Raw genomic sequence first — 27,424 nt, 5'->3', positions numbered from 1 at the left:
GCAACCAAAACAGAGTCTATTATGAGTTTAAAAATATATATATTGAAATATAAACCTTTCTGAGAACATTAATGTGACATCGCTCCTGCTGAGTTCTGAAAGTAGATTATGTTATTTATATGTTGAAATTCAGATTAATTCTCATAGCTAGCTCTAACGTCTTTCTCTCGCTCTCCCTATCTCACTCCATCCTCTCTCTCTCTTGCTCTGTGTCTCACTCTTGCACGAGTGCACACCCACACAGTCACACGTGCACAAACAGCTGCTGCAGAGGTTTGGCACATTTTATTTTCTTGTGCCTGGTTTAATCCACTCATTAATCTCTTATAAAGTTGATGAAGCTGGAATACGAAAGTGTTTTATTGTTTAACCTCTGAGCTGCATGCTCCAGTTTTCTCAATTAAAGCTTGTGCCTGAGCTTGCTTGTGTTTGATGTTAAGTCTCTCCCTATAGTACTCAACACAATGAGAGATTTTCCCTATTACCAGTTTGTCATGCATAGCACTATACACATCTCCCTTTCAAAAAAAAAAAAAAACAAGGAAATAATAGCAGGTTCAATTGTGAATAATCATTAATTTCACAATGTCTTTGGGATTAAATCGATTACATTTTTTAAATCAGTTGACACCGTTATTTGTTATATAAATCTAGACTTTAAACAGTGAACGGTTTCACAGTAAACAATGGTAAAATTCCTGACAGTTAGTATTTCTTTTTCAAATTTTATTTGCAACTAAAAAAGTGCTAGATTACCACAGTTTGAAAAATGCACATACAGGGTAAAACAAATTTAGCAACAGTCTCTCAGCCACAGCACCTACCAGGATTTGTTTTGTGTGAGGGTAAACATGGAACAAGTGTCTGAGCTATGGTGTGGTGCCAGTTTTCACCTCCACCGTCCTGATTTTGTTCCCCAAGGAAACTTGAAACAAAGGGAGGTGAAAACATGATGGGGGTGGTAATATTGATGCTCTGTTTATTTTAATTTTAAGGGCAAACAAAAAATGAACCTATTTTAAACAAAATTACAAACTCACCTTAAATGGTGCAGCAGTTTGGTGCTCCGTTCCACTTTAAATGGTGCTGTCATTATATTTGAGTGCATTTATTCTCTACCTTAAATCGAGTTTAAGGAGTTCTGAACCAAACACATTAAGTGGTGTTTGGTAACATCATGTAGCTTGTAAATTCTACCTTAAATAGTGAACATTTGAATGCATTTTCCTTGTGCCGTAAGAACTATTTGAAATAAACACGCCTCTAATGTAGGGACCTTAGGTATGTCTTAATAGCAAATATATTTTCACAAAAACAAGAAAATTGAGGATCATACAGTTAAGATATCTTGATAATTTACCTGTAAAAATGAACCCTAATACAAATGATTAGACTAATCTCACGAGATGGATCTTGCTAATTTACATTAAGGGGGGGGGAGGCTATGCCAAGTTTAGTGCGTTTATTTCTGTTTTTCTTTACATTTAATTTAAATGAGTACATACATTTATTTCATTATTTTTGTGTATCTACTTTTTTATGTTTTCAGCACAGTGATAAGTGACAAACACTGTTTTAGGAAATGTTTTTTTTTTTAATGCAATAAAATCACAATCTAAGATTTTTGTAATTCTCTTGAACTTTATTTAGCTGATAAAGATACAAATACATACATTATTTTCAGTTATTTCACTGGGGGCGGTATGGTGGTGCAGCAGGTTATTGTCACAGTCACACAGCTCCAGGGACCTGGAGGTTGTGGGTTTGTTTCCCGTCCAGGTAGGCTCTGGATCCACTGCAACCCTGAACTGGATAAGCGTTTACAGATAATGAATGAATGAATGAATATTTCACTGGCCACCTTGACTGAATTTTGTAAAAAATTTTGATTCATTTCATAATTTCAGTGATTGAATAAAAAAACATTGAGACAAGGGAAAAGTGTCAGTGGTCAGTGGTTTAATTTATACCATGTTCAAACATTCCACCACAACCTCATTCAATGTAAAATAATTAATCTCTTCCACTTCACTAAGCTGAGGCTTGCACAGATAAAAATATTGATCCAACTTGCGATAGATGTCATCAAGCTCCAGCAAATCACATTCATTCTTTTTGGTCTATCCCCTTATTACACTCTTTTTGGACTTCCAGCCCAAGATTTTCCAGTTATTCACTGATAATTTAGATCACCAGATTTAGCCCAATGTTTTCATTGCGTTACTTAGTGTGTTTCCCTCGCCACGTCCTCTTCTAAACACGTTTGAGGCTGATTTTGTTTTACTTGCCACTCTCCTTCCTAGAAAACATATTCCTTTGAAGTGGAAGTCCCCAGTTCCCCCCTCACATTCTGTGTGGATCCAGGAGTTGTGTAGTGTTGTGAAATTGGAGCTAATCAGATGCATTAAAGCTAACTCTACATAGAGATTTTAGAAAACATAGAAACCCTTTTTCCATTATTTAGAGAATATATCTTTGCTAGACCTCCCTTAAATCCTCTATTGGATTAATTATCTTGGATACTGTGGAATTTGTTCCCCATCTTCTTTGTTTGACTGCTGTCAATTTATATGCTTTTTATTCCCCTTTTATATATTATTTATTTATTTAATTATTGTTGTTTTTCTATTTTTTTATTTTTTGCTTCTATATGATAAATGTTAAAACCCTAATACATAGATTGTAAAAAAATTAAATAAAAAAACATTCCACTGCAACCAAGTGAATATAAAATTTTGAATATACCCTACACCAAAGCTGTGGTCTTTACGAGTATAAATCACTTGGTCATTACTCAACACTTTTTGCCAAACTTTGTGAGAGAATTCCTAAAATGTTCTAGAAGAACATTTCTTGACAGAGCATATCGAACAATTTAAATATTTCATCATCCACTATACATTGTGGAAGATTGAAGAATTTCTGAGAAATCCCAGTCTGGAAACAACTGTTGAATGTGCCAGGAGTCACACTGTATGGGCTAAAAGGGCCTGACTTTGAAGGCACAATGTATGTGTGCTTGTCCAGATCTCATGAAGCTAATTATGAAGAGAAGAATTTTAGAACAACCACAGACTGTGTAGCAACAGAATTTTTGTATCAAGCAAAAATGAACAAAAATTCCACTTGCAAAACTTTAACAATAATTATTTTCAGGAGTAACTAAAGGGAAAGTCAATGTAACTGATGAAACTGTGCTAATCGTACTTCTGTCCTAATGGTTTTATTTAACATACATCAAATAAAATATCATGGTAACATTTATTTTGAACCTTCTATTCATAATTTATTATAAATTCATTTATAGTGCACTATATGGCATACATAATAGATTATAATTATTGCTATAAGTTTGAATAATTACTTATAAATGTAGTTAGCTACATTCATAACACTTTATAAGATATGAGTGTATGTTATAATGTAATGTAATACCCATTCATTACAAATATGTAATCTATAAAATACAATGCTGTGCAGAGTTTATTGTACATTTAGTTTAGTTTTAGATTTTTAATGAATACAAAATATTTTTTCATGTTCATGCATATTTTAAGGATATAGTGATAATACTGATAACTGTGAATATTTTGCCAATTCCTATACTATAAGTGTGATTATCTATATATGATTACTATAATCATGATATTACATTTTTATACATTTTCATATCTAACACAAACATTGTGTTATTTATATATTTTTGTAAAATCCAATAAAAGGGGGTTTATACAGAATATAAACAATTAAAAAAATGTAGAATATGGCAGTAAATTCAGTCTAATTATCAATACAGAGAGATTTATTTCCCCCATAAACTCATAGTTAGGGCAGCAGAGTGACAATATTTTACAGTTCTGATATCCTGGAGTTGTGGGGGTTAAGCACCACCTCAGGTGACTGTCTGTAAGGAGTTTGGTGTGTTCTCCTCATGTATTTGTGGCTTTCCTCCCAAAATAGGAAATCCACTGCAAACCTGATCTGGATAAACAGTTACAGAAAATGGTTGAATTAATGAATTCATAAATGTAGTTAAATGAACAAAATACACAGAAATGATAAACAAGGGTTTTAGCATAGTGCCCCAGTATTGCATGCACATTCCTCCTGTCCAAAATTAAACTGTCATCAAATATTGTTTTGAAATATGCAAATTAAGAAATAATTTTATTAAGCAAATATATTTCAGTACAGATAATGTATCAGCTGTTTATCAAGCATTAAGGCCATTTGTACACAGCAATGTCAGAGTGATGGCTATGTATGATTTTTAACATTTAAAATGTGATTTATGCAGGCTCTGTTGGAAGTAGTGAATGATTTGTTTGAGGAGCAGACGGATCTGGAGAAGATTGTGAGGAAGATTATGCACCGCGCTCAAACCCTGTTGAAGTGTGAACGTTGCTCTGTGCAGTTGCTGGAAGACATAGAATCTCCGGTGATCATATCCGATCCTATCTGATTATGCCCTGTCCTTTGCTGTCCTTTCCTTTTACTTTCTTTTTCCTTTCCTTTCCTTTCCTTCCTGTCCAGTCGAGTCCATGCCTGTCCTTCCCTTCCCTTCCCTGACCTTAAATATTTTTTCCTTCTCAGTATTGTCTTGAACATTCCTCTACTATTCAGTCCTGTTCTTGCTAGCTACCTCACAAATGCTCTTTATCTCCTACAGGTAGTGAAGTTCACTAAATCATTTGAATTGTTATCACCAAAGTGCAGTGCAGACACAGAAAACAGGTAAGAAGTACAAGCAGTTACTTCTGTACATTGGGGTGAAACATTTTGACCTAGCCTGGCAAAATCGTACTCACAGTATTCAGGTCTGACAAATCTGACTGAAGCCCAATAGTTTGAAGCCCAAGTTTTGTGCAAAATATATAATGGCCTGATAAATACCTGAACATATCTGACAGTAGCCTGACAAAAGACTGTAGCCCAATAAAATTTTACCCAGAATTGATTACAGGCTGACAAAATTTTGTAGTAACTGAAATGTAACCTAGCAGAATCCTGACTAAATTTGAGTTCAACATATTCTTGTCCATATCTGAACCTTGTACAATGATCATTTGCTTTTAGCTTAAAAAAACAGAGTCACATCACAGCCCATAAACACTGAAGCTCCATTCCCTGGGACTAGGTTACTATCTCAGCTGGAGATGTGTCAGCTGCAGCACAGCTTAATGTGCCCTGGCTAATAGGAGAAAACACATCAATGATCACATTAGCAGGTGGGATATACAGTTTTTTAGTGGTTATTGTTGCTATCAAATTTGCTAATGTAAGTTTACTTTATTGTAAGTTAACCACACACCCACAAAGGAGACAGAAAGAAGTAAAAAATGAAACCTATGGAATCAAACTGATAATACTATTTTTTTTACTTTAGTATTAACTTAATGCACCATTATATTATTTTTGTTGCCTTATTACAGTGGTTTGAAAGTGAGTATGCTTAAACATGACTGAATGAAATTCCACTGAACAGAGATGGTCCCACTTTAGAGAGTTGGGTCCTCTTCTTTCAATCTGCCTTCCTGCCAATGAATTTTTAAAGCTGGACATTACAAGGCTGTTAAATATTTCTTAGCAGAGTCATTACCACTCCTCAGTGGCTTCCACAGAGTCATCTGCCCTTTTAATAAGTCCAGAGGTGATTGTAGCCCAATGTTCATCATAGCCTAGCCGCACTGTATTTTTTAGCACAATGCCAGGTTCACTTTCAGGCATAAAGTTTTATGCTTTATGGTTTTGCTTTGCACATATAGTATCAGGTAAGGTTGTACTGTGCTGTTTTGCAGTTTGTTGTGTTGTTATGCTGAGTTATGTGAATGGGGACTGTGCTGTGTGTGTTTGATTGATGAGTCTCCGGTACTTCTGCACCACAAGCGTAGGGTTTCTTTCCATGTCAGCTCCTGCTCATCCCCTCCATTCTGCACTGTACAGGGTCTTCAAAACTCTCTCTATTCAGCATTTAGCAAGCCCCTAAATCCCTTACATCAGCTCCCCAACCAGCCACCACTATCTTACTGCAGACACACAACAAGCCAGAACCCCGCCTGTGAATGCATAACCTCTTGGCTTCTAAGGAAAATAATGTGATGTTCAGACTGTGAACATCAGACTAGTGCTGAATGGTACTGATTACTTTCTTATAATTGAAGGGGGTGGGGGGAGCAGGTATAAGGTTTTGTATGAGAAATGCCAGCTAAATCAGAAAAGATGACTAGCACAGTTGTATTGTATTTGTGACTCGATTTGGGCTGAGACGCTCACTGCAGGTGGAATCATTAAAGTAGCAGGGAGGACACACACAGCAGGCCATTTGCTGTCAAGGGACCCTACACCACTCTTTCCCTCTCATGTCTCACTACAAACACCTGGCTAATGTTCCAGTGCCAAGCTGCGAAATCACACATGCTGCTGGCTACGTCTATTACAACAGGTTTTTCAGCTTAGTAATGCCAATAGAGAGTCTGAGCCATATTGAATAGTAGGTAGATATTCACCTCATAAAGAGAAATGTTCTGTATAATTTTTATTCAAATCAGTGCTACATTTGGCAAGATTTAGCTAATTTTATGGGATTTAACCATAATTGGTCAATTTATGCTGTTATGTCTGCAGCAATTCAAAAGCGGTTTTAAGTGAAATGCATACAGGTCTAAAGCATTTCAGGCACAAATGTGTGTAATTATTTTGCCAGAAAATATTAATGTATTTAATTAAATTCATTCACATTTGTGTGGTAAATGTATTGAAAGTAAAAAATATTACAAAATACATGTATTTTTTCTTTTTCTCTTTATTTATTTATATATTTGTTTTTAATTTGACAGCGTATTGAAACAATCAGTTTGTAAAATGTGCTAAACAAATAGGTTTCATAATTGACCTATAAAAACACATCTAGACATTGTGTTTATTTTGAATAGTAAGTAAAATGCTACATTTGTTTAGTGACCCCAGGATCACTTACCAATATTATAAAGACCTAAGCAGTCAATACGTTTCCAGAAAAAAAAACTATTTCACTACAAGCCATTCTGAATATATTTAGCTCATTGACTGAAAATATGCAGACATTTTGAAAGACTGCTTGAATTCCTCTTTAACTTTTTTTAGAAGGTTTATGGTCATCCTTCAAAAATGTACAATATTGGAGACTGCAATAGCATTGTGTATAAAACCTGTTTAAAAGAAAACAATAAAGCAAAGAGCTTTAAAATAGTTATAAGTGGGGCTTGCTAAGGAGAACTCACAGATTGCATATTAAAGTTTACAACCACTTTTCAGTCTGCCTGTAAGTGGATAATACAGAACTTATGTGTTTAATTTACTGAATACTGCAGGGGCTGGGAGGACTAGAGTGTCTAAAGCCACTGCAGGAGCCATTATGTCCGTTTGTGTGTGTGTGTACGTGTGTGCATGTGTGTGTGTGTTCACGTATAAGAGATTTGTCGTGTTTTGTTCCATAGGCTCAGGTTGCTCAGCAGTGAGCTGTAGAAAAGAACATATGACCCTGGAGAGACAGGGCTTTCTGCACATCCCAGAGTCTCTGTGCAAATCACTCTCCCCTGTTTTTGAAGCTGGCCGGTGGTTTGCCAGCGGTTCACATCGAAATGTGCTGTGAATTGCGTTTGATACAAGGGGGTGTAATATAGAAGCATGATAGGGCTCCCTCTCTACTGAAAGTGTGAGACTTGGCTGCTGAGAAAGAGAGATAGAGAGAGACTTCATAGCCCTTTGGTGCACGTGGGTGGATATAACAATCAGAGTGTTACTTTTCATTACTCCAGCAGTCAAGGGAGAGCCTTATTAAAATGCATGAAATGTTCATCAGATATGAATCGCTGCTGAGGGTGTGCCACCATAAACAATAACAACTCTTCATGACCTACCTGCAAAGTCCAATGTGTAGCTTTTGCTACATTGTGTACATTATGTAAATGGCAGATTGATAGATAGATAGATAGATAGATAGATAGATAGATAGATAGATAGATAGATAGATAGATAGATAGATAGATAGATCACTTCATTAATCCCATAGAAAAATCAGGAATTACATCCCTAATACCTACTGTACATTGTGATTTTTGGACTACATTGATAAATATATCTGGTTCTAATCCTGTGCCTTTATATACCTTTCATTATTTCATAGTTGTACTTTATTTTTCAGTTTTAAAGACAGCATGGAGAAGTCCTCATATTCTGACTGGTTGATTAACAATAGTGTAGCAGAGCTGGTGGCATCCACAGGCCTGCCAGTCAATATCAGTGATACCTACCAGGACCCTCGCTTCGACGCTGAGGTAAAAACACCTTCCCAATTCACAACCTCAGTACTGTATTCGTATTAGCAGAGAATGACACGTACTATAATTAAATAATGACTGGCATGTGTGCCACAACATGTCATACCCCTTCCGAAGCCAGGAAATATTAATGCAAAGAAAAATGTAACAAATAATTTTGTAAACTTAATATGTAATTGTTGTTGTGTTTCTGGAGAAGCTAGAGAAGTTCTGGAAAAGCTGAAATGTTATTACATGTAAATGTGAACCTTTGAAATCCAGAAGTATTAATCAGACAGTGATAACATGAAGATGAGTATGTACTTCTATCATGAAAATGGAAATGAATTTAGGATTTGTTCCAGGGTCATATTTTGCCATTCACTACCAAGAGATGCTGTGCTAAGTTTTGGGAAAAACACTTCAACCTGAATAAAAATGTGACCTTTTTAAAATGACACCCAGCAGGTGTGTTGTTTCCTCTGCTATGCTGGATCAAGCTGCTCCATCTTACTACCCTGTCTCTGTTCTTCTGTTTCCTCTGATTAAAAGTTGTTAACCAACAGTGAACAATAGGCAATATGCTACTATTGTGAATGAAAACAAACCTATATAGTGACTGATATGACTTATAACTTAAGTTTTATTTCACTCCAAAAAATTTTCACACATAGAGACACATAGAGACATGCGGTCATCTCCAGTGGCATTACTATGTCTGATCCACACAACACACCACACCATAATGTCAGTGTCACTGCAGGAGCATGCTTGCTCTGTGGTGGTCATGTGGGGGTCCTGACCATAAAGGAACAAGGAGAAATGGCACAAATAAAGTATTGTAGAAACACAAAATGCTCCTGTGTGTTCTGTGAAGCTGACAGGATGAACAGTCAAAGTAAGGAGGTGGTTATGTTATGGTTGATCTGTGCATGTGTGTGTGTGATGTGTGTAATTATAAACTTTGCAGATTGCTCAGCAAAAAAAAAATATATAGTTAAATATTGTTACAAAGTATGTCCTATTGTGTGTGTGTGTGTGTATATATATATATGTGTGTGTGTGTGTGTGTGTGTATGAAGGTGTTGTCATGTAGGGAACCATCTGATATATTTCAAACTGAATTGAATACAGTGTTCCAGGTGTTGATCTGTGTGCAGTGTAAATGACATGCAGCTGAGCAGAAACTGCTGCCCTATACCAGACCAGCTTTGATCTCTGTCTGCTGTCCTGCGCTGATGAATTATATAATACTTCTTTGATGTGAAAATTCTTACAGATTCTCTCCTGTTTCCCTGTGAAGCATTGATGTTTGTGCTGTGATACTGTATTTTTATATAGAAGTGTCCCATGTTGCATATTTCACACATCCCGGGAGTGTGTTTTGATATGATTTGAGCTGATTAGCTATTGTAGCAAGTTGAGTAATTTGCTAGTCGGTGTGTGTGTGTGTGTGTGTGTGTGTGTGTGCGTGTGTGTGTGTGTGTGTGTTTGCATTAGGCAGATCAATTCTCTGGCTTCCACATCCGCTCAGTCTTGTGTGTGCCCATTTGGAACAGCAACCATCAGATTATTGGTAAGTATATAAATCCACTTCTGGTGTATATAAGTACAATCACGTTTCTTGTTGCCATGTTTATTTTGCTGTAATAGTGTATTATAATATTTTGTGATAGGTATCCCTGTTATTAAGGGCTTTTCATTATTAATTAGTTTAATTAGTTGTAATGCAGGAAACCCTCATATTGACGCCCTGGATGAGATTTGTTTAGCCGAGAATGATACACTTGTGAGGATTTTGTTTTGGTAAATGCATGTATTAAAAATCATGTTACTAAAAAAGCTAGACATGTAGACATGCAATAAATAAATTATTAAAAAGGAAAGGTTTATTGGCTAAAGGGAATTTTCTGTAAGGGTATAATGGAAAATAAACATAAACCAAAAGGGATGTGTGAAGAAATATGTGAAAATGCACATTTGTATGAATGTGTAATTGGTGATAACATTAATACAAAATACAGTTTTATGTGTGAGTGTGTTATCAAGTCTTGCATGTCTGTGTTTAAATGTATATGTTAAAAATTACACAGATACATGTGTGCGTGTTTGCATGTGTGTGTGTGTAATTGTGATGGTTGTGTGACGTGTGTAGGAGTATGTGTTTGCAGATGGATTATTGGAAAATGTACTGAAAGTCATAACTGCAGCGAGTAGAGGTTCAGTACAGAGTCAAGGATGTGTTCATTGAAAACAATCCTCTCTCTCTCTCTCTCTCTCTCTCTCTCTCTCTCTCTCTCTGCCCTCTCAAGTCCTCAGCATTCAGCATGCAGATTTCATTCTTAGTAAACACAAATGAATGAAGGTTACAAACTGAGGAATTTCAAATCTCCTATTACTTTTAAATTTGCCCTCAGGTGGAATTTCATCCATTTCTGTCAGCACAGTGAATGAATACATCTTTGCAAGCAATCATTGCTGTCTCTTTGTCTATAAAAATGGAATTCTCCATTAACTGTCAGTTAGACCCTTAAACCCATCCTTTGATACATTTAATGACACAGTGAAAATGAAGTGAAAAAGTTGTTTTCTCTCTGGCATTATGCCCAATCATTGGGTAGAACACAAATTCAGCTGAGGATACTCCCAGAGCAGCTTAATGCTTGACATGCCTACAATCTCATGATTACACAAGCAATATCCTGCATCATCTTCACCATACATACATACACACACACACACACACACACACACACACACACACACACACACACACACACACACACACAAACATACATACATACATAGAAACTGTTACACAATTTCATAATTGCCTTTCATCCCTCGTCTGTACACACACCTTTCTCTCATCGTAAAAAAACATTCTCCTGTATCTCTTTCTATCCCAAATATTAACAGCACTCAGACTAGAAGTATAAACTAAGATCTTTCATTTCACCCTCGCTACAATTAAATTAAATTACATCAAGGTTTTTTTGTGTGTCTGTTTGATATCTTTTGGAATCCATTGCAAAAACTTTCTTTTTTACTATCAGATTTCCTTTTTAAAAATATCTAAACAATTACATACCTAATCTTTTATTTTGTTGCAGTACTTTTGTTAAAATGTATGTTTTAAATTTACCCTATTCTGGCATTTCTCAAGGTTCCTGTAGGCCAGGGTTGCAATCGGTGCACAGCACTTTTGAAGAAGTGTTGTGGGCTTTATCTGTAGAACTGAAACACAAGGGCCATTTCTTCAGGGTCTTAGCAATAGCTTTAGGGCTTTATGTTTAGGACTATCACTTGAGCAGAGATTCAGTTCTGCATAGCAGTGTCTTTAAGGTTGTATGTCTACAGTAATGACAGCAGGGTTGTATAAGGTCATTGCTCTAGAGATACAAACCTGTAGCTACTGCGCTAGAGAAGCAACCAAATCTTCACTGCTCTAGTGGACCTTCCCTGTAGTCAGTCCTCAAGAGATACAACAGTATAGCCATTGCTTTAAAGACAATTCTATAGCTAATGCTGAAAATATACACCCCTATAGTCAGTATTCAATTGGTAAAACCTTATAGTTGCTGCTCCATTTCTTTTTGCTTTAAAATAATAAACCTATATCAATGGTCCTAAAATGATTTAAACTCATAGCTAATTCTCTAGAGATATATTTCTTGTAGTTTCTGCTTTACAGCTATTGTAACTGCTTTAAAATATAACCTTATAGACTGCTATAGTGACTTTAGAAGTTTGTGTCTAGGTCAGTAGCTATAGCATTGTATCTCTAGAGCAGTAGATTTGTATCTTTAGAGCAGTAGCTTTTGCACTGTATCTCCAGCGTTGCAGCTCTATGCTCAGCTTTATGAATGAGCATAATGAGGGAATGCGTGGGAGGATGAGCAGCGAGGTGGGGGTGACTGTCGATGAAAGCACAAACCAGCTTTAATTGCCCGCCAGCATTCACCACACTATGGAGAACGAGGGGGAGGTGGGGGATAGTGAGAAATGCAAAATTTAATTTCTATAATGAAACACATATTATGGCTGGGTTATTTTAATGAACATGCCACTATAATAATAACAATAAAACTCTCATATTGTATGAAAGAGACAGACATATGCTGCATGCTGTTTTGTGTGGTATATATGTTGCAGGCGTTGCACAGGTCCTGAATAGGCTGGATGGGAAACCGTTTGATGATGCAGATCAGCGACTGTTTGAGGTATGAGGTATAAAAAGCATTTGGTCTGGTCTGGTGTTTTTTTTATATACTGCCTGGTTCTTTATACATTCATCACATTTTTAACTGGTGTCTCCCTCTCAGGCTTTTGTCATATTCTGTGGTTTGGGGATCAATAACACCATAATGTACGATCAAGTGAAGAAATCCTGGGCCAAACAGTCAGTTGCACTGGATGTAAGTTTATCTATACCTACTTATCGATGCATGTAAACAGAGAAACAGTCATAAGCAAACGTTTAAGTACGTCTGATGAAATGATGTTTTTTTAATATGAAAATCACATGCCAAAAATATCCTTTTATGATTAGTTGAGGATAATTGAAACAGGCGTGTCCAAACTTTTGATTATGCCTGTTTATACAAAGCTACATGCACAAGCATGCACGCACGCACACACACACACACACACACACAAGTATAACTGGCAGAGATATGTAGAAAGGATGCATTTGATTGGTGGGCTGTTGGCCTAGATTTGAAGGAGCAGGGGTAAGGAGGGGGCGGAGTTTCGTGACTGCTAGACAGCCTACGGCAGCTATGACTCATACAGGCCCCTGAACTGACATCCAGCCACTGCCCCCCAACTCCCATTTTTTTCTGCACTCATTTCACTCTCCTCTCACTCCCAATTTTCTCTTTCCCCTCTAATTCTCTGGCTGCATTGTCTTTCTGCATTTTTCTCTTTCACACTTCACTTGCTCATTTCTTCTGTCACTCTGTATTGTTCTATGTATTGCTAGATAAGGGAATACAAGATCTCTGAACCACTGAACATTATTCATTCTCTTCATTCCTCTTCACCTCTGACACCTCTACTTTCTACATCGCACTTTCTAAGCATCTGTACAGAAAGACCTTTGTTTCAAGTTTTGTCTCTGTGCTCCAGTGCATTGCATTTGTAATTAAACACTCACTATGCACACTGTCAAATATATGCTTTATTTCAAGGGTCCTCTTTGAACAAACACAAAGGGTCTTTAATAAAACGCTTATGTGTAGTATTTGGTTTGGCAGATGCTGAGGGTCTTCCCTGGTGATGTTTTACCAGGTCTGTATTGCAGCCATTTTTACTTCTAGCCGCAAAGACTTTTGATCCATTTGTATAATGAAGAGTATCTCATTTAACCATCTTTTAAAACATGAAGCAGATGGAGGATTACATTTGTGATCTGGAGAAACGTTTACTTTAAAGGCTTCAGAAAAACAGCTGAAAATATCAACCCAATAATCATGTACCATAGGGCAGGACAGTTGATGTGAGACAGGGATCCCTCAGAATCTTGGCATCAATCAAACTGCATGGAATCTGAGTAGAAAATTTTACTCTGTTTTGTTTTTGAGAAATAGAACCTGTGTAGTAACTTAAATTGTGTCTCCAGTTGATGGAACAATAAAAAATTACTGATAAGCTCTCCTCCCACATTTCCTCAGATAATGTCTCACCCAGCTCAGAAGTCCATTTTTCTTTTAGATGAGCAGTGTTTAGAGGTTGTGTAAAAGGTTGTGAAAATGAGAAATTAACAAGTCATACAACATATGATCCTTTGGTTTATTTTGGAAGGATGGTATACTTTTTTGAACATTACTGTTTTTAAGCAACTCAGTGTATAAGCCCCTGTACACAGTGACCTGAGAACAGAACAGTGTGACTGGCTAAAATACTGAGGATGTTCATTCTTATGTTAACAGACAAGTAAGTACACACAATGGGCAAAACATGTAGGTCAGCAAACGTTATAGAGAAAATGTCATTACATTTTACAATAAGTCCATAAAGTAATGACTGTGACAGGCCTAGTTATGCCCTCTGCCTGTCTATGAAAATGCATCCATTTTTAGAAACCTGAAGCTTTGGTCAAAACAGCTATTGATTATCAATAAAAGCTGGCATATACTCTCACGAACAACAAAGAAACCCTTCAAAAGGTGAGAGTACCTGCTGGTCTCTGGAGTCTATATGCATTGCCTGCAAGTTGATTTACTCTCAGTGGTCAGACTTTTACAAGCTGTTTTACCGCAGATGAGACAGGCTTTGTCTGTTCGTTATTAAATGTTAGATACATATGGATTCGATAGATGTATAGAATTGTATACCCATTTTGAAGAGAGGCATACATTGACTGGCTATGCAGTTTTAGATATGTTTTTCTGCAATGGTCATAATGTGATAAGTACCTCTGAGGATCAACAGACTTGAGGATTTTGTGTCTATGTGTGAGTGTGTGTGTTTGTGTGTTTGTAGACAGTGTTATAGATTATATGGAGATGTATAACCCTTGCCAATGCTGAATAAACATGAGCAAGCTTGATCAAATTAGGAAGTGATATAGTAAGGAACTGGAGTTTATTTGTCAGTGGGTACACACACACACACTCACATATTCAAACTAAGCTTGGGAGCAAAATATGTGCCGCTCCAATGAGCTTTGAGGTAGAGGCAAAGCAGGATGTACCACTTTATTATTTGGTTTTCTGCATTAAGACAGGAGCTTTGAAGATGTTGTCCAAATTAGTGTATATGTGGGGGAAGTTACTTCTGGCCAGCTGAACAAGGTATTATATTAGAGTATTTTTTTGCATTCAGTCTGTACTGAAGAAAGGTATGCCTTGTGCTTGTAGTGACTTAGGAAGAAGGAAATCCAATTTGTTTGTTGATTTTTGAAAGATTGGTGCATTTAAAGTGCTTTTTAGGATTATATACCCTACTTCTTTGTTCACTTCTTTTGTTCATATTCTCTCAATATACCCTCCCCAGTAGTGCATTTCTCACAAACAGAAGATTATGAGTTTAATCCCCACTGAAGACTCCAGGACAAGCTTCATTAGTCTCTTTGGGTGTGTAGTATGACCTTCCTTCCTCACCAGCAGTCAATGTGATGCTAGACAGCTAACATTTCTAGCAAGCTAAAACTGAATAACGTATAACCTGTACTTAATGAACGTTTATAATTGAAGTCTGTGGTGTAGATCACATTTATATTCATGAAATTTAATTTGCACAAAATCATGGACATGCTTCTAAAGTTAAGGTGTATTTATAGAGGCGGGTGAAATGAACTATAGACATAGTGCAGAAGTTAACATAGCCAGGGTGAACGCTTTTTGAAAGAGCTGATTGAATACTGAATTTGTTTAGGAGATCAAAACTAGTGAGGGAGAGAAGAACATGAAGAACCCTGAGGATGCTTTATCACATCCATCTATCTATACAAGGGGTGTGAATGTCTAATCCAATCATTTGATTCATTCATTCATTCATTCATTATCTGTAACTGCTTATCCAGTTCAGGGTTGCAGTGGGTCCAGAGCCTACCTGGAATCATTGGGCACAAGGCAGGAATACACCCTGGAGGGGGCGCCAGTCCTTCACAGGGCAACATAGACACACACACAATCACTCACACGGACAATTTTGAGTCGCCAATCCACCTACCAACGTGTGTTTTTGGACTGTGGGAGGAAACCGGAGCACCCGGAGAAAACCCACGTGGACACGGGGAGAACACACCAACTCCTCACAGTCACCCGGAGCGGTCCCTGGAGCTGTGTGACTGCGATGCTACCTGCTGCGCCACCGTGCCGCCCTTCATTTGATTCAGTCTGTTTTTAAGAAAATTATGAACTGACATAAGAAATTGCAAATTTCACTATGATTTTATTTTAATACATTGGTAATAAGGGTGTGTTCCTGTTCTGCGCCCAGTGATTCCAGGCAGGCTCCAGAACCATAAGCAGTGGTATATGGGGAAAATATGTTAATGTAATTATTCTGACAAATATTGCTAGTGAAAGTTATTAATACATTTTTCATCTGTAAATGTATATATTTATACTCAGTTATAGTCTATAATGCTCAATAATTTTTCTTTTAGACTTGATCATTGTGGTTACTGTGGCAGACTTTCTGTTCAGTGAGTTCAGAGAGTATTGCTTACATTTCCAGATTGGAAACTTGCTAAGACAATGTTGAATCATGTAAGATATAATTAAATTGCATCTATCATCAAGCTCTACCACTGATACCAATATGCCACCACATTCAATAAATATCACTCTTATTTTCACTATTTTAATAATAATTTTTTGTTGTTTCCAGCATTTAAAAATTAATGCAGTTTAATTGCCACTTTGAGGTTTGAATCATTGTGCCTCAATGCGATTTTACACTAAGACTGGCAGACACAAACACACATACAAATACATGTCCAAGTGCAGAAAAAAAGAAAAAAAAAGGAATAACAAGCAGGATGATTCAGCAAGTGCTGCTTTTTGCTGTAGATCTTTTCATGCCATCTGTCAATGAATATGTATCCAGATACACACACAGTCACTAACACCTCAGTGGAGACATGCACAGACATACTCCAGACCCCTGCTTGTCTTAATTATACACACCCGCCGTATCAAGCTTGTCAAACTCTGGCCCCAGTGGACCCTAGCACTCCACAGTGTTTCTCCTCTTCTGCTTTAACACACCCGATACAGCTCACAATGTAATTGGTAAGCTCTTTATAGGATGAATCAAAACAGGTGTTACAGCAGCACTTATTACTTTGTTGTCACTTGGCTGTTTGTATAGAATGTGAAAATGTGTTAAACACAATGCTACAGTGCTATATTACATCTCACTGTGATTTAAACAGTCTCTCTCTCTCTCTCTCTCTCTCTCATTTATCTGTGTCTCTCTCTGTGCAGGTGCTGTCATACCATGCCACCTGCTCCAAGACAGAAGTGGACAAGTTTAAGGTGAAGTTTAATATGAAACATGTCTGAAAGCAACAATGTGATTTTCTTAAAATTTCTGAATAAATTACCCCTTGTTAATTAATGACATTAATGTACTGATTAGAGGGCAGGACAAGATCAATCTAATCATTAGAGTATGTGTGCAATAGTAACACCTAGCCACACAACCTAATAAGGTGTCAGGCAGTTGCACATATTTTTCCCTCTAAACCAAGTCATGAATTATAAACTTGTATTTAAAAAAATACAGTTTCCTTTTTTAACCATGGAGTTGATTGAAATGAATAATTTAAAGCATGAAATATGACGCAGGGCCACAGTTCATGTACACATACTTTCAGATTGATTTTATTGTACCTATTTAATTAATGATTAAGTCAAAAGCCAGTCAATAGCTCATCAGTGTTCCTGCATTATTGATACCGTCAATTACTTTTCACTCATTTACCCCATTAGTCACAGCAAATCCAGCAAATCAGACGTTTCCACAGCCACTGGCCCAAAACTTTGATAACATTTGCTCAGGAACCTGTTTGTTTCTCTACTGGTCTCACAGAGCAGTACTGTACAGATGGCCTTTCCCTTTTTTTCCTCTTTCGTAAACTTTCTGTCACACACTCTGGCCCATATGTAGTTTATGAGGAAAGAAAAGTTTGTACACACTCATTTATTCAACATTTTTATGAAATTAAAACTATTGATGGGTAGTTTTTTTCACCTTTTCTCCTCTTATAGCTTCTATTACTGGGGATGTAGGGATCATATGTTTGTGTGCAGATTTATGTGACTATAGTAGGCACTACTTATCAGACTGAAATTAACACATAAGCTAATAAAGGGAGGGGCTACAGTCGGCATTTTAAGGTTAAGTTGGCAAGTAAAATTTCACAAGGCTGCTCTCCCTGGACCTATGTGACAGCAGCATTGTAACTGTCAATCAGAGGCGCTATAGCTATCGATTTGAAAAATATAACTTGCAAGAGAAGCTTGCTTATTCATTAATTAATTTACTCCTTGTCTGGGTTTCATGCAGCATAACCTTTATTTCCTATTCGTTTATTTAGTGAAGATCCTTGTTACATTTGAACTGAACAGAGGACCTGACTACTAATGCAAACTTGTGGGACATGGGTTAGTTTTAGCTGTAGATAAATACCTAATATTCATGCAGATTTAATAAAGCATCCTACAGGACATAATTGTACTTTATGGAAAAATTCTGAAAGATAGGAAACAATGTGAACTGTGTGTCCTCAGCATGGCACATGTGCTACATATTCTAAAGAACACATATCTTGAACGTCAAAAATATTTTAATATTTTGCTTCTGAAACAGCTCAAAAAGTTTAGTACACTGGGCCTTCATTATTCTTCTCATACAGTTTTTTTTTCTCTAGTTCCTGGCTCTCTCTCTCTATCTCTCTCCCTCTTTCTCTCTGTCCCTCTCCCTCTCTTTCTCACAAACACACACACTCTCTCTAGTGGGTTTTAAATGTCACTGAAATGCAAGTTCAACAGCCATTCATAAAGTCAGCACTGCTGCATCGCTAAAGCACACACTGACCTTACAGTCTTAAAGACAAACACTGCAGCAGAACTAATGCGACACACAAGAGCACCTCTCTCTCTCTCTCTCTCTCTCTCTCTCTCTCTCTCTCTCTCTCATATATATATACAGGGTGCATGTAGCAGACAGTGCGTTATATTTCATGTAGAAGAATAGAAGAAAAATAGAAGTAGAGAGAGATGGAGAGTTATTCATTTCTGTTCTCATTCTGGCTAGGCTCTAGAGACTTTCCTCTGAAAGCAGGTTACAACCTGGAGCTGTGATACTGACATTACAGCATACAGCCCATGTTTCAGTAATGCAGAAATGTACAGTCAGTGTCAGAAATAACTAGGGATAAATCACAAAATATACCCTCATTTAACAGTTTTTCCTTAAAACACATGTACAGGGTAAGCAAGAGCCCCCTATATACTGTATGGTACCATCAGTGTACAACAGTATAATACCATGAATGGACTTATCTGTAGGAAAAATAGACTATGTCAAATATAAAGCTGACCAAAAAGTTCAACAACATTCTCTATCAGTTCTGTATAATGTTCCAATAATATAGAAAAGCAGAAATTATGACTAAAGTGATAGTAAACTGATTACTTTAAAGCATTTCATTGCAGCCATGCAATTTCTGTCAGTTTTGGAGGAGGTCTCAAATCGGTAATAATATTTTTTATCAGTAACATGATTAAAATATATGTTGAAATATATTGTGTGAATTACAACAACAAAAAATAAGCTAGACTTGGTTTGTGAGCAAGCAAGTCAATATTAAGAGAGTTTTTGTAAAAATATCCTTCAGAAAGGGATGTTTTATAGCAGCTGCACAGGAATCCAAGGTCACCATGCTCAATGCCACATTGTTGTAAATATTTTAGAACTGGAAATTTTGTTTGAAATAGCCATGTATTTCAGTCAGTGAGAACACAAACCCTGTTGTGACTTTTGAGTATATTACAAATCTTTAGTATTGATCAATAATATTAAATGTGCTTTGGACAGGGGGCTAGCTCTGGTTCTTTCAAAAAACTGCATTATATTGAAGAACTAGAGAAGAACCTCTTTTACCTTTGATATAATTAGTAATAGACTTAATGGAAATCTACAATTAGCAGTTGTCAGTGACGTCACTGAAACACAACACAAAATTCCCATGCCAATATATTCTCATTAGCCTCTTTCTCTATCTCTCTGTCTCTCTTGCTCTCTTCATGCTCTATGTATAGTCCCCTCATTAGCAGTTTATCTGTGTGCTGTTAGGAGTCTCAGCCTTCCAGAACATTCTCAGCTTTAATGTGGGGAGCAGACGCTGTGGAATCAGAAACATTTTAAGGAGCGAGTGGTCAGTGAAGAGCTGCAGCCTAGCTCTCCATTCACAAAGTGTCTGAGTCAAAGTAAATGAGAAATTACTGTAGCCGGAATTATCTTCTTCTCCATATCCAGAATCACTCACTGTCTTTGCTCTAAGAGAGTAGTAAACTTTCTAGTAACTCCTGTAGAGCTCTGTGTGTCTGTGTGAGATGAGGCAAGGCAAGTTTATTCCTATAGCACATTTCATACACAAAAAGTGCTTTACATAAAAATAAAATAACATGAAATTGAAACCAAAGACATAAAGTACATTAAAACTATGAGTTAAAAAGGATGTAAAACAAAAAATAAAGTACATTTAAAATGTAATAAGCAGATTTTAATTGGCAAGTTTAAATTGAATTATACATTAAAAAACAATCCATTTGACTGAATATACCCACTGTGCCCTGCTTACGCTAATATAGGTGCACTATTTCTTTTTTCCATCTTCATTTTTTTTTTTTACTAAATGTGTTTGTAAAGTGTTTTACAAATGGCTTTTATTCATATATTTTTAAATATGCTTATATGGAGATAAGATCAGTAACTTGTTCTCTATATCTCTTTCGTTTTCAGGCAGCTAACATCCCCCTGGTGTGCGAGTTGGGCATAGATAAGCTGTCCTTTGATGACTTTTCCCTGGATGTGGATGCCATGATAACGGCTGCATTGCGCATGTTCATGGAGCTTGGGATATTACAGAAATTTAAGATAGACTATGAGGTGAAACAAAGCTTGAACCTAAATGCGAATCTAAACATATCAGCAGTAAACAAAAGGTATGGGAGGTATATCGTGCCAAAATTAAAATTGCGATGAAAGCAATAAAATAAAAATGCAAATGCCGCTTATTTTGCCAAATGCCAATGAAAAAAAAAAAAATAATTTTTAAACTTAACTTAAAAGTAAATTTTTCACTCAAGCATGGGGCAGCACTGACAAAACCTTTTGTACTGCTCAGAAGTACCATTTACTGCTGAAATTAGCTTTTTTTTCTTTGCTTATAAAAAAATACATTTTACGTTTTTTTTCCTTATAATGGATTTAAATGGGAAGAAGCTTAATGTAAAATGTCTTACTTTCCTTTTGGGTTTGACATTTATTTATCCCTTTTTTATTTTGATTTTAATGTTGTTCCATCTGTTGCATACAGCAGTTGAAAGAGAGAGAACACACTAAACTTCTCACAGACAGTCACCTGGAGCAGGGCTCAAACCCTCAACCCCAGGTCCCCAGAGCTGTATGACTGTGACACTACTAGTAGCACCCGTGTCCAGCCTGCAAATTAAATTATTTTATTTAATTTTTCATTTGTCATGGCCTTTGCAAGGGTGGCATGGTGGCGCAGCTGATAGTGTCACAGTCACACGGCTCCAGGGACCTGGAGGTCCCGCTCTGGGTGACTGTCTGTCAGGAGTTTGGTGTGTTTTCCCAGTGTCCGAGTGGGTTTCCTCCGGGTGCTCCAGTTTCCTACCACAGTTCAAACCCACACCTTGGTAGGTGGATTGGCGACTCAAAAGTGAGTGTGTGTTCCTGCCTTGCGCCCAGTGATTCCAGGTAGGCTCTGGACCCACTGTGCGCCTGAACTGGATAAGCGGTTACAGATAATGAATGAATGATATTTTCAAACACGTTTCTTTGCATTGTTATTTTTTTCATTCATTTGTTGTCTATAAACGCTTATCTGGTTTAGGATCATGGGGGGTCCAGAGCCTACTCGGAATCACTGGGCGCAAGACACCCGGAGGGGATGCCAGTCCTATGCAGGGTGACACACACTCACACATTCACACCTATGGACACTTTTAAGTAGCCAATCCACATACTAACGTGTGACTGTGGGAGGAACCCAGAGCACCCAGAAGAAACCCACATTGACTCGGGGGGAGAACACACCAAACTGCTCACAGGCAGTCACCTGGAGCGGGGCTCGAACCCACAACCCAAGGACCCTGAAGCTGTGTAAACTCTGTGCCTCCTTGCATTGTCTTTTTATTGTTTTCATTTCAATGGCTGGGTTTACCTCTCATACAAAAGAAGTTTTGTGAAGTTGCTTCATTCTGCAAAAAAAACTTTCTGGAAAAGTTAGGAATTTTGTAAAATGCAATACAAACACTAATCTGTGATTTCACAGGCAGGTATTCACTAAGCCACACATTTGTATCTATTCTACACTCCAACAGTCTTCTAGCTGTGCAAGCATACCTTATCTCTTAACATTGTTGGCACCATTTTTTGTGTTTTCACCAGTAGATGAAAGTTTCATTGCCTGGCTTATCAAGGTATTTAGACTTGCAACATGTCTCCTGGATTCCCACACCCCTGGTTAAAGCATGTCATCCCTCTCTCTACCTTCTTATAACTTAAATATACATAAATGTGTCACATATATCTAGTTTAGTCCATTCAAACTTGTAGCAATTACTCCAGGTCTTAAGAAGCCTGGGCTAGATATTAGTAGTTACAGACCTATCTTGAGACCCATTCCTTTCTTAGCAGTTTGCTTGAGCTTCTTAATTTAATATCCACCAGCTTATTTGAGCAGTTTCAGTCAGGGTTCCAAGAAAATCATGGCACTGAAAACCTCACTTGTTAAGGCAAATGAATTATTGATGGCAGCCGATTCTGAGTTGTTAATATACTTGTTCTCTTGGACCTTACTGCTGCATTTGATACAGTGTTGTAGTGTATTGGCACAGTTTAGGCAGCAATTTGTTTCTATTGGCAGGTTCAGGTCTGACCTCTCTGTCTCTCACTTGGTGTTCCCCAGTGCTCAGTTCTTGAGCAATTACCCATTATCACATTTATGCTACCACAGGCTAGTGTCATCAGATGGCATGACCTTCGATTACATTGCTATGCCCATGATGTCCAAATGTATATACATTATAAAAGGTTTGATGGAATTCCACCAGCTGATTTGATTATCTGTTTGGCTGAAATAAAGATCTGGATGGCAAATCATTTTCTGAAATAAAAAAATGGAAATCGGAGGCAATTCTAATTGCATCTCAGGCCAACTTGAAGAAGGCAGGACAGCCCATTTTGTCTATTACTGATTTTATTATGTTCTCTGAAGCCCAGGACAGAAATGATAGCCATATGAAAAACTTAATTAAAACAGCTTAATTCTATCTTAATTTTTCAAACATTGCTTGCTAAATACATTCATTCATGTGTTATTATTATTATTGTTATTATTATTATTGTAGCATGTGCAGAATGAAGGCTGGTATTTTCTTGCTGAAATAGCCATAGATGTACCAGGAAAAGATGTCATCTTTACAACAACATATGTCTAAGATCCCAATATACACTTCCAAATGAATGGTACCCTCACACGTATGTATGTCATGTGGCGACCAATTCAACCGTGTGCCTTGAAAATTACTTTTTAAATTTTTTGTGTTAAGTCTGAGTGGTCCTTTTGTCTTTGCACAGAGAACTCAACATGACCACAGTACATGTTTCCACTTTCTTTCAGTCCATCTTTAATGAGTCTGGGCCCAAAGAAATCTGGATAAATTTGATTCATGCTTAATAGTTTCAGATTTAAATTTTTTGATGACGTGGCTTACTGTGTTAAGTGATACTAGGTTTCTTAAGTACTCCCTAGCCCATTTAGATATTTTTATCATATTAACATGATGGTTTCTCTAGCAGTACCATCTGTGGACTTGAAGGCCATGCACATTAAACTGTTTTCTGGCCTCGCCCTGGTTTGTTTACGTTGAGAAGCACATCTTTTAGGAATAAAATAACTTTTATTTGTATGTGGCTTAAGTTAAACTTGTCTGTACTTTTTATTCACTCTTTGTAACTGGAGTTGTTCAGTGTAGTTGTACTTTTGGCATGTTTACTTTCATGCAGTTAGCCGTCTTCCATTTTGGGTATATTTCCACCTTAAGAAATATGAGACAGCAAAAAGAAGTCAATCTTACCCAGAAACAGAGCAATTTTCTAATCCCAATTTGTGCCTTTCAATATTTGGAGTTCAATATTTTAATAACCAACAAGAAATTTTATAATACTCTCACAAAGTTTGGTACAAACTGGTGAACAACATCAAATCTTTTCTTGTAGTGACTGAGCCTTTGTGGATTCTTCTTTTATACATTTATTCTAACCTGCTATTTATTTTTCAGTACAATGTAACTTCAATATTCTAGAAATGTTTCACTCAGATATTGATTATCCTAAATTAGATTATTTTTCCAAAATACAATCAAGTTTGTCAGTGAAAATATTCAAAATCATTTTTATACTTTTATCAGGTAAATATAGGGTCAAGAGAATTTACAAGATTATAGTTTAATTGTATTTTACAAAGACAAAATTGCCATTTTTCTCTCAATGCTTCATTCAATAATAGGTCGTGTTGCCTTATATAACTTAGTGAAAGAGTCAAATGTAGCTCTTTTTTCATTTATGTCTAACTCTGCTTTTTATCTTATTCATCGTTGTCTCTTTATCACTGCGTAGCTGAAAATGTCAAGGTTTAAAACCTCTACAGCCTTGTACCTTTCATTCATCATTTCATTCTGCTTATGAAAATGCTACAGAAGAAAATTCTTTCACATGACGATCGCTTTCTGTATTTTAGCACTCTGTCTTTCTCTCTCTCTCTCTCTCTCATTCTTTCTCCCTCTCTTTCTATTTTGACATGCCCTTTTTCTTTGACTCTAGACTCTGTGTAGGTGGCTGCTGACTGTAAGAAAGAATTATCGTATGGTTCTGTACCATAACTGGAGACACGCGTTCAACGTCTGCCAATGCATGTTCTCCATGCTTACAGTGAGTCACACATACACAACCGAGGGTGCTTTTTTTCATTGATTATTGGCTAGCAAGTTAAAACTGTGTTTACATGTGCTCTGCTCTGGATTTATGAAAGCGCATACACTTCTACATTTCCACACACTTAGGAACCACATGCTGGTAGGTGGCTTGATGACTCAAAAGTGCCCGTAGCTTTGAGTGAATGTGTGTGTGTGTGTGTGTGTGTGTGTGTGTGTCGCCCTGTGAAGGACTTGGTCCCACTCCAGGGTGTGTTCCCGCCTTGCGCCCAGTGATTCTGGGTAGGCTCTGGACCCACCGCGACCCTGAACTGGATAAGGGTTACAGACAATGAATGAATGAATGAATGGAAGTGCAGTGTCTACAGTGGCCCATGTCTTGACCCTAAAAGCCGTCTCCTGTAAAAATCATGCAAATTATTAAAACTTAAAATTTTGCTGTAATTAAAAATCCAGAAAAAATCAATGATTGGTAAAATTTAATAGATTGTGAGACATTTTTATATCTATACTTTTGTTTTTGTTTGGATTCCTTGGTATGACCTTTATCACAATAGTGGCCAAACAACACTCAGTATTAGATTTTTTTTATTAGGTTTTATTAGATAGTATTTTAATTTTTTACTCACGTTTTATACCACACTGCAAGTCTAGCACATGCCTCCTCCAAGAAATGTGAAACCAATAACTATTTTTTTTAACTGCCAAAAACTGTATCCTTAGACTACTGAATGCACTTGGAGGGGAACACTGACCAGTTTCACATCATAAATTATTTGTGTGGTGGTCTGAAGGTGGTTGCATTGTGATTTGTTTATGTGTTTATCTCAGACAGCAGGCTTCCAGGAGACACTGTCAGAGTTGGAAATTCTGGCTCTCATAGTGGGCTGTGTGTGCCATGATCTTGACCACAGAGGAACCAACAATGCCTTTCAAGCCAAGTAAGACACACACTGATTAAACTATTATGACATTTAACCAACTTGCAACCTATCTATAATCATAATTACTTACATAGATCCCAGCAATGTACCTCATACCTGCGCCATAGGCAAATCTAATTCAATAAAATGTGTAAACAGATTTTAAATAAAGTTCTATACAATTAACATCTGAAAGTCACATATATACAAATATACCAGTTCTCAAATTTTAACTTCAATATGCCTGTGGTGTGTTTTTTACCTTAACGCTAAAGGGCTTTTACATATGTGAGGTTGGATGTCTGAGACAGAAAATGTTAGTTGCTCTTTAATGCCCTTATAATGTAAAATATTTTTCTCTGTAATATTACAGTTTGATTAAACTGGTTAAAGGCATCTATGTCCCATTAGTTGGTTGACATATTTGCTTAATACCTGCAGGGTCTTCTAGTCAGAGGACATTCATGTGTGATAAAACAATACAAATACAATGAATTGTTGAGGCAGAGAAATTAATGAATGTGCTATGTAATAAATTCTGGTTTTACAATACAATGCCACTGTAATGTGTTTAAGGTATTTGTGCATTAAGGTAAGCGTTTTGGCAATATGATTGGTAATTATGGGCGTATATATTGTAAAAATGCATATTTTCTCTGCCATAGAGGTGAAAGATATTTGAAGCGTTTAGTAAGTGACTGATAACTACACTATCGTAGGTTTGTGGATGGATGCACATGTGCTGATATGTATGTCTCAGCTTCTGTCTAGCTTTGCTGAAGAGACTTGCATAAGTGTTGTTGCATAAGAGAGATAGAAAGTTTGTGTGTGTGTGTGTGTGTGTGTGTGTTGGATAAGGAATCAGTAAACACACATTACCCAGTCAGGGCAGCACACTCAACTTCTGTTCCACCTCTCACTCACTTTTACCTGCACTCCAATGCACTTACTATCTATATTACTTTTGCAACACATAAAGCACTCTAGTGGTTGTGAGTAAGATACCATGCATCTCTCTCTCTTTCTCTCTCTCTCTCTCTCATCTCACCCCCCCCCAACCACCCCCATACATTCTCTTCATATTCCTCTCAGGACGGGTTCTGCTTTGTCTCTGCTCTATGGGACATCAGCAACTCTGGAGCATCACCACTTCAACCATGCTGTCATGATCCTTCAGAGTGAAGTAGGGTCACCCATTCACAGCACACACACACATACACACTCTCACACACAAACAGCACAGCACAGATCATTCAACATCATTAAAGGACAGGACCCTGTAATAAGAACACATGTTCCTTAACTCTAATGGAGGTATTGACAGCTGCCAGGATTTCTATCTTTAACAAACACTCTTCTGAATAACAGGGAAGTAGAAAGATAATGAAATCAATGTAATTATGGAAAAAGTTTTTTAATGAGGAGAGACAGGTGTGTCTGTTTGTGTTGGTGTGTAATTAGAGGAAGTATAGGAAGTGGAGAATCACAGATAGATGGAGAG

The 27,424-nt window shown here is 37.0% G+C and overlaps 1 protein-coding gene across 1 annotated transcript in view; it reads left to right on the top strand.

The window, feature by feature from the left end:
- The window catches only part of pde11a (phosphodiesterase 11a), a 64,454-nt gene that overhangs the window by 24,531 nt on the left and 12,499 nt on the right, over positions 1-27,424 (top strand). Inside the window, exons 4-14 of the mRNA XM_066641212.1 lie at positions 4,298-4,438; positions 4,670-4,734; positions 8,183-8,315; positions 9,798-9,873; positions 12,453-12,520; positions 12,623-12,715; positions 17,237-17,287; positions 20,781-20,927; positions 24,891-24,998; positions 25,832-25,941; positions 27,016-27,106. Of these exons, the coding sequence (XP_066497309.1) occupies positions 4,298-4,438; positions 4,670-4,734; positions 8,183-8,315; positions 9,798-9,873; positions 12,453-12,520; positions 12,623-12,715; positions 17,237-17,287; positions 20,781-20,927; positions 24,891-24,998; positions 25,832-25,941; positions 27,016-27,106 (1,083 nt within the window). The remainder of the gene's footprint in view (positions 1-4,297; positions 4,439-4,669; positions 4,735-8,182; positions 8,316-9,797; positions 9,874-12,452; positions 12,521-12,622; positions 12,716-17,236; positions 17,288-20,780; positions 20,928-24,890; positions 24,999-25,831; positions 25,942-27,015; positions 27,107-27,424) is intronic.

Source organism: Hoplias malabaricus, chromosome 12 (assembly GCF_029633855.1).
Source record: "Hoplias malabaricus isolate fHopMal1 chromosome 12, fHopMal1.hap1, whole genome shotgun sequence".
Classification (NCBI taxonomy): Eukaryota; Metazoa; Chordata; class Actinopteri; order Characiformes; family Erythrinidae; genus Hoplias; species Hoplias malabaricus.
Note: the sequence above shows the minus strand (reverse complement) of the source record. Positions and strands in the feature narration are given on the sequence as shown.